This window comes from Aulonocara stuartgranti (assembly GCF_965226115.1).
Source record: "Aulonocara stuartgranti genome assembly, chromosome: 13".
Taxonomy (NCBI): Eukaryota; Metazoa; Chordata; class Actinopteri; order Cichliformes; family Cichlidae; genus Aulonocara; species Aulonocara stuartgranti.
Window position 1 is genome coordinate 5,012,757 of NC_138949.1, and position 8,969 is coordinate 5,021,725.

General features: G+C 41.3%; 1 protein-coding gene across 3 annotated transcripts in view; it reads right to left on the reverse strand.

The window, feature by feature from the left end:
- slc24a3 (solute carrier family 24 member 3) overlaps positions 1–7,074 on the reverse strand; it is a 125,472-nt gene extending 118,398 nt beyond the window's left edge. Inside the window, exons 1-2 of one of the 3 annotated variants that reach the window (XM_082558126.1) lie at positions 6,719–6,808; positions 6,580–6,626 (exon numbers count right to left, since the gene is read on the reverse strand). Coding sequence is in view for 1 of the 3 variants with exons in the window: in XM_082558125.1 (XP_082414251.1) it covers positions 6,719–6,899 (181 nt within the window). In the remaining 2 variants the exon portion in view is untranslated. Of the gene's footprint in view, positions 1–6,579; positions 6,630–6,718 lie in introns of all 3 variants that reach the window. The other 2 variants (XM_082558127.1, XM_082558125.1) reach the window with 2 other exon arrangements.
- Positions 7,075–8,969: the final 1,895 nt, after the last annotated feature.

The window sequence follows — 8,969 nt, forward strand, 5'->3', positions numbered from 1 at the left end:
TATTTCAGTTACAATATTTTTTTCAGTTTCATTTCAAGATGGCATCGTTCTGATCCCATATATTTACACTTTGATGGAACGCACTGCAGTTCACACATGCGTAAAAACACATGCTGTTATTTCTGACTTGTCACGACATCGTTGTCCTTTCAGATATCAACAGTTAACTTGACGTAAGAATAAAGCAGAATTATTCTTCCTCTGACCCGCTGCTAAAGCTCTCTGGGCTGCTGCACTCAAATCTGCTTTGACTAAAATGCGTAAAAGCTGAATGCATTATTACTTTTTAAGAAAAAGCCCCACACTGCTCGTATTGAGTGCAAAGAGAAAGAGTGGTCACATAACAATGAAAAATAAGAGAGCCTGCTTTGCCTTCAATCCTGACCTCGCTCCATCCCCTCCCTTCATATCCTCACACTTGCTCTCTGCCTCATGACCACATTTACTCCCATCCTCACTTCACCCGCCTCAACATGGACAACCCCAGCCTACTCCCACCTCTCTCTCCTGTCACCTCACCTCATCTTTTCTCTCCTTCCGCCTCCATTCCCCCAACCTTCTTCATCTCACTTTCTCCTCCTCCTCCTTCCATCAATGCCACTGCTGTCCTCACTTGCTCTCGCTGTTCAAATCACGCACCCCCTTCCGTCCCTGTTCGCTCCACTTCTGTCTCTTTTCCTTTTTGTCTAATTTTGCTCAGAGTCCTGAGGCTTTGTCAATTCAATTCAATTCAGTTTTATTTATATAGCGCCAATTCACAACAACAGTTGCTTCAAGGCACTTTATATTGTAAGATAAAGACCCGACATTATATGTCAGCACAAAGTGCTCCGTCTCTGTTCCTCAGCTATCGTGCAGAAAGAAGGGGACCCGCCAACCCGAGCTTTACGTTATGTAGTGAGATCATCTAGACACTAATGCTGGATACCAGATACGGCAAGCAGCCATTAGAGGCTTCTCTATAGCATGAGCACTTGTCTGGCTGATACATCTTTTAGCTTTGTCACACATTATGAGGAGATGGTAGTGATATAAAGTAATATATTTAAACCTGTAGATAATGAATGCTTCATTATGTGTGCACTTGTAAATGTTATCCCATAGTGCTTTTATCCTGGATAAGCATGGCTTCTATACCTTGTGATTTCAGGGGTCCGATGCAGACAGATGGATGGATGAGGTTAAAAGAAATAAAGGACAGGCAGAGAACGAGCAGAGATGAGGTGCGTGCACATCCATGTCCCAGTGGAACACACACACACGCACCTTAACCACATGTTTGTGTGCATAAACCCAATGGGGTATGATCACAAACGTAAGAGCAAGTCCTGGTCTCCCAGGTGGGAATCCATGTAGGAACAATGAGCACATAGCTCCATGAGAGGAAGTGAAACAGAGAGTTCGGCTCAGTAACGACACATTAATGCTGAAGCAAGTAAACAAAGATGTTGGAATTAGAGGTCGTCAGCTGATACTGGGCCTCGTAAGACCAACTCCTGTAAAAGGATTTACTCTAATCTTGATTTATTTCAACACGCCATTTTTCCTACTAATGTGCCCACCATGTGTCTGTCTGTTTACGAAGCACTCTCCTCTGCCAACACTGCAGAGACGAGGAGGTGCAAAACAACGTAAATTTAATGATGATCTCAATTAACTGTGCAGCACAATTAATTGAATTTTAATCTCAGTCACTTTTGGCATCCCACAATTAAATAAACACGATCAAAAGCACATTTTAGCACACAGTGGAAACGTCTGACTGAGTCTGACTACACTATATTAATAGATAAATACAAAATAAACAACGCTGAAACTAAACGTCTGGCACAGCAGAATGTAAAGGGCTTGTCACTTGAAGGGAATCAACTTAGGTTTTGGAAAATACGAATGACGTTAACCAACCAATAATATGCAGAGTGCTGCAGAACTTACTCAACTGCCAGAAAACCAGTGTAACAACTGCATGAATGCCAAGAAAAATAAAGCAGTGGTTGCTAACGGGAAGCATCTGACGTGGAATCAGCCTGTAACGCAGGTCAGTGTTGCAACTGAAATGGGCTGGTTCTGGTTCCTCCATAGCACTTTTCTACTCAAGCACTCAAAGCGAACATGCCTCATTCACCCATCCACACACAGATTCTATCTAGAATTCACAGATGAACCCATCGGGGTTTAGTATCTGGCCCAAGGATATTTGGCATGCAGATTGGGGGAGCCAGGGAACCACCAACCTTCCGATTAGTAGGGGACACGCTCTGCCTCCTGAGCTACAGCCACCCCCTGGATACCAGTGTCAGTGTGATGTTTATATGGCAGTGCAATAAAAACTACTTGTCACACAAATAAATGAAGAAGCATGACAAATAACTTTTATCTCAATATTAATACTGTACAATATAAAGCGCCTTGAGGCAACTTTTGTTTTGATTTGGCGCTATATGAATAAAATTGAATTGAATTAAAATAACTGCAACATTCATTTTGGACGCAGTCATGCAGCCATAGTCATGGGGACTGGCGGGAGTCAGCGTGATCGTCAACAGTTTGCCAATCAATGCATTTTTAACTTGTATTCTTGTATTACTGCATTAAATCAATATTACCTTATTATAACAACATCTCTGCATTTAACAGAGAAGTTTGACTTTGATCTTTGTGTGTGTGTGCATGAAAGAACCAGGTGAATGTTTTGACTTAATACCACTTCAGCCTTTTCAGCTCGTATCTGTCCATCTGTGGCCTCTAATTACAGCTGCCTCAATCATTCATCACTGCATGTACACGAGGTTCTCCCACTATCACAGGCTCCCGTCCTTCTCATCACGATGGAAACTCCCAGTGTGTCTCTCTCCATGAGCAACAGCACTGGCGAGAGAGCTCTGTTGTGTGTACAGCTACATTGCATGCATTATGGAGGGTGGAAACCTTAATGAGGGCACAGTGAGGGTATCCTGTTGTCCAACAGGATAATCGGACAATTGGACCATGGAGAAGTTCACCCAGCTCAACAATGTTGCGGCAGCTCTGACTCAAAAAGCTGAAATTCAAAGTTGGATCCCTGCATTTGAGAGACTTGCCAAGCTCCCTGCACATTGATAAAAGCTTATTTTTTACAAGTCATTTAAACACTTATCGGTCTGACTGAAAGTAAACTCAGACATTGACCACATCATTTTTCTGAAGCTGTCCTAGGAAGTTGCAGGGCTGACCTAATCACTCTGCATATCCGTCCAAGTATGCTTGAAATGCCAGTTTTCAATCAATTTAAGAGAATCTGTGGGGCTCGACTATTTTCTCCTACTAAGAACATTCTTTTGAGCACTAGCAGGTTTCTCAAGAGATCCTGTTCTGTTGTTTGACTCATGAATATGGATGCACTCGTCCAATCCTTTTAGTTCCAACACCAAGACAGAAGTCTGAATTTTTGGGCAAAAATGAGCCCAAATGCATCAATGAGGCCCAAAACGTTTCCATGAACAAACACGTGTTCATAGCAAGTAAATGATTGTTCCACTGAAATGAAATGGTTAGAAACTCTTTGATGAGGTAAAGTGATGATTAAAATTGATCAGTCTAAAGTTGGGACTGGGAGCTTCAATGATTTTAAATGTATTATATTTGGGTGAGTGGGAGGTTAACAAGAAGTTATTGATGCAATTATTTGCTCTTTAAACTCTAAATAATGTGATATGTCTCTCTGATATTTTACTTCAATGTATCAGTCTTGCTATCTGCAATCTGCATACGGACACACATCATTTCTACATGTGACAAAGCACGTATGAACTTAAGGTCACGAAGAAGATGTGAGTTTGTTCTGTTAGAGAAGCCGAAACTGAGAAAGCAAAACAGATGTTTCAACCAAAGAAAGTCAAATAACAGTGTCTGCAGAGGAAGCCAGTGTACACAGTACATTTCTAGTACCACTTGTGGATAAGATCCAGTCTATTTACTGTACTTCAACCAGCCATGCTCAAAGTTGATCCAGCAATGATACATCTTTTTCCGAAGCATTGCCTAGGCTGTAGGTGTGTGACAATGCTGACTCCATCCATCCATCCATCCATCCATTGTCTTCCACTTATCATGGACTGGAGGGGCGCTGGAGCCTATCCAAGCTGCCACAGCGCAAGAGGTAGAGTACACCCTGGACAGGTCGTCAGTCTGCCCCAGAGCTAACACGGTAAACTTGTAAATAACTCATGAAAGAATAAAGTTACGTTGAAACCAAGCACACCATTGTTTTTCTTGTGACATTACCAATAAGTTTGATGTGTCACATGGCCCTCTTCCTATTGAAAAAACAAAAGTTGCATCCAAGATGGCCGACTTCTAAATGGCCACCATGGTCACCACCCATCTTGAGGAGTTTGCCCCCTCACATATACTAATGTGCCACAAACAGGACTTTAATATCACCAACCATTCCCATTTTATTTGGCGTATCCATATAAATGGCCCACCCTGTATTCACACTCACATGCACGCCTAGAGCCAATTTAGAATCGCCAGTTAACCTAATGCCACAAACTGCATGTCTTTGGGCTGGAGCAGCCCGACTGGGTATTCTCCACATATTCTGGCTCCTTCTCATAGCCATTCTTGAGTGTTGATCCAATACTGGTGTTAAATTAATAAGCTGCAATCGTCACTGTAAGGAAGAGACTGTAAATTGTTCTCCATACGTGAGGAAACATCAGGTTTTATACCTTTGTATAACAAAATTAAACAAACAAGTAAATCCAAGAATATAAAAGCCCAGAACTGTTGGTATTTATGAGTGAAAGATTAAATGTCAGTGGCCCCATAATAAATACAACGGAAATTCTGCAAACTACTATCATTCATAGTCTTTTTGCTTGTTTCTCCCTTCCCAAGTGTAATATGTGGAGCTCAAAGAATTGAGGTTACCATGAGTATGACAGAAGCTTCTCAGCATGTCACACCAAACCGTTCTCCTACCTTCTATTGTAGATACCGTCTCTCTGACCTAATGAGGGTCAAAGTGTCATACGTGTTTTTTCCCTTTCACCACATTTAAGTCACATAAACTTGCTGTAGAGCTTGAAATGCCTCCAAGCTGAACATTTTCCTCTGTGCGATGTTAACTGTGCAGATCTACATCTGATCCAAATGTCCGACGACTGCATCCATAGCCCCACACTAGAAAGAATCCCGCAACGTCACCGATCAGTAAACTGCATGCTGATTTCTTTTATTCAATTAGCGAGCTGAGTATGAAAAATGCTCTCTTTGAAGTTCACAGCCCGTGAAAAGCATCAGTAACCATTTTTTAAAAATTCCATATTACTGACTGCTTTTGAATGAACTCCTCAGTTTCTCGACTGATCCTTTCAGAACAACATTTTACTTACTTTCATGATATGTGTTTATGCTGATGCTTACTGTTCTGTGGCTTCAGCAGTGGATGTAAAATAACCATACCTAAGAACACAGCCACTCCTTCATCAATTAAGACTTTAAGACTGACAATCAAGACTAAAAAAATGTTATAACTTAAAAAATATCCCCACTGATGATGAATTCTTGCGGTCCATAATTACATACTTTGGACATCTGGCATTTTGCTAATGCTTCTGTAATGATTTCACATTCTCCCCATAGAAGCTTCGGCTCACACACACACACAGACACACACACAAAAGATCAGACTTTTCAGTTGCCAATTTACTGAAAAATTACCACTGGTAAGCCTTTGCTCAAAGGCAATGCATTGTAAGATTAAAAAGCAACAAGTCTGGAGCGCTTGAAGAGCTATACAAGAAGATACAAGGAGCGATGTGTTAAGTTTAAATCCTCAGGATGTCACCAACCGGTCTGCCTCACTCCCAGCACTTGCCAGGCAGGTGACATGGACATAAACAAGACCTTATGGGAAAAAGACACTGGGGCAGCGCAGAACTAAATACAGACACTCTTCAAAAGGTAGGACTGATTATGACAGCAGATCCCTCAGAGGCCGGTCTAATGAGCATCCCACTCAGCTGCCATAAGCTTGTGAAGTGTACCGTTTAATTTATATTAGAGAACGTCAGCCTCAAGCTCGTCAGCAACGATCATTCATCAGTATCATCAGAGTTCAGAGTGCCGGGTACATCAGCACCTCGGCCTATCAGCTGCAGCCACAGGGCTGTAGGAGGAGGAAAGTGGATTTCTGTAAAGCAATTCAGGCAACACAGTCACAGCTTCCATTTCCAGGGCATTATTAGTTACAGATGCTGAACATGAAGGCATGCTGTTGTTATTTCGTTATTTACGTGACTGTACATGTGAGCTGATACAGTGCCCCAATCCAGCCTGATCTGTCTGCAGACATCCTCACGCTTTCTGCGGTGTATTTTTGGTGTTGAGCGCACACACGCGAGGCATTATATCAGCCTAAACGTTTACAGTGCTTACTTTAAGATTTGACATTTAATATTTTGCTATATTAGATCTCATGTTAATATACTCTAACTGTCCTGTTTGCGGGTTTTTTACTCTAAATGTTCCCAAAACTGGCTTCACTGTAGCGTCCTTAAAGGTTATTGTCACATTTAAGGAAACAATACGTACCAATGTTCTGTTTCTATGTTTCTCTTCCTCCGAGCAGCCTGTTGTTCCTGCTTGTGGAAAAACTCCGCATGAACGTTGTCTTTTCTCAAAAAACAAGCACTCAAACTAGAAGGAAACAGAGCTTTAAAGTGCCCCTCACCTGCTTTCTGTGCCACAGTCTTGAGCCCAACGACAACCCCCAGAAGTACCCCCGCAAAGCACATCTGGACGACGAACAACTCCTTTCGCTTTCTTCGCCTGGCTTTGCTCCTCCGCCGGTTCAGCATCATTCCTCCTCCTCCGACTGTCTCCGGCATCGCTTCAACCACCACACGGGCCATGGCGCTCTTCTCTCACGAGCGTTCCGGCGGTACCCCCGGTGGTGGTGCAGAGGTACGAGAACCTGAGGCGAGGAGGCAGAGGCACACAAGCTTACTGTACGGGTACTGAAGTTACTCGACGGGAGGAGATACGACTGGCTTTTGGATGGCTTCGTAAAGTTCACCAGACTGTGAAGGAATTACACATCCGGTTTCAAGCTTCAAAATAAAACTTATGGTTCTATTTTAGTTAGGTAGCAAAATATTTCCCTAGATAGGATCAAGTCAAGTCATCTTTATTTATATAGCACATTTAAAAGACATCAAGTGTCGGCCAAAGTGCTGAACAGAGGGATAATATAATAAAAAGAATTAAAATAGATAATATGAAAACATTATAGAAAACATTGTGAGACATCCATATATTTTTGTAAAATAAAAATATGTGTACATGCAAATATGCACATACAAATACAAAAATGTACACATTCACACACAAGCACACATGTATAAGTATACACATGCAAACATCATCCAATGAGATAAAAGACCAGAATAGCTAAAACAGAATAAAAGAGGTGTCAGAGAGATGTGAAAGCCCTGGAAAATAGGTAGGTCTTCAGATTCGATTTGAAGAGTTCCAAGGATGAAGAGGATTTTATAAAAGGGGGAAGACTGTTCTTGGGGCAGCAATGGAGAAAGCCTTGTCACCTCCAAATTTGAACTGGGAGCGTGGAACTAATAAAAGCATCTGAAGCGCAGAGTTCGAGTGGGTAAGTGCAGGCTAAGAAGATCTGAGATGTAACCTGGAGCCAAACCATGGAGAGCTTCAAGGATTTAACATTATTTAAACTAATTTACCTTTTTTGACGTCAAAACTGATATTTGTTGGATATTTTCAGTTTTGCAGTTTCACAGGATTACAACAGACCGGAGGACACCAGGAGCAAAAATATGTCTATGTCTTTCTAGGCTGTTGAAAAATTTGAATAAAAACTGAAATTTGTTATTGTTACTGTTGTTGTTGGTATTAGTATTTATTGTTGTAAAAACAACATGTAGTGAAGATACCTTTGAAATAATTTTCAAAGGTTTAACACTAGTATAACACTGTGATTTAATTCTATTTATTTTAGATAATAATTTCATTGAAGTTGAATCTTATTAATAATAAACAAATAAATGTAAAGAAATTTCTGAACAGAATAAAAATCACGTAGTCATTTCTCACAATCGATTTTTGCCAAATACGAAACAGTGTACCGATGTAACGTCAGATGTAGAAATTGTCTGCTCTTATTTTGAAAATGTTACTTCCGTTACTTGGGTAACTCTGTTATAGTTCATCATTTTGGACGAGATTGCTCGTAACTGCTCCTATGACCGCTTCCTTGCGTACTGTGGTTGGGGTCAGAGAGCGGACCTCCTGACAGAAATGACCACGAATAGGAGTGGTGGCTGTTCCGCGTGGCAGGTCGAGGAGAAGCGCTAGTGTTCCACGGCTGGTGGATGCGTTGCCTCTGCCTCAGGAGAGAAGATGTTCTTAGCAGGGAGAAACGTGAGGAAGGGGCGTGTCGATGTGTGCATCTGAAAGAGAGAAAGAGGAGGAGGAGAGAGAAGAGCATTACATAATAAGAGTTCCCACTAGGTGAAAAGAAGAGAAGTGAAAGTGGAGTGACTGCTGCTGCTGTGGGGGAAATCACACTGGGGGGGACAAGCCAAATGTATATCTGGCTGAAAGCTCTGTCCACTGCAATATTAGAGTAGTTACAAACATTTATGCAGAGCTACATGTTAAAAAGCAGAAATTTTGCAGAGTTTGAAAACATCTGTGACAACAAAAAGTACAGAAAAATCAGCTCTCACGTGGATTTTGTGAGTTATACTGACTAATCAATCATATTTTTTCTTTTTTTAAAAAGAAAATGTTGTGTTTTGAAACATGGGACAAAGAATATGAAAAGACAATGGGGGCAGAGAACTTATATAAACCCGAGATGAGAATTTAAAAACAACAACACACAATTAAAATAGCTGAAGGAAAAAGACTGCATGCATACTCTAACCCATTCCAATATTTAAATGATAATT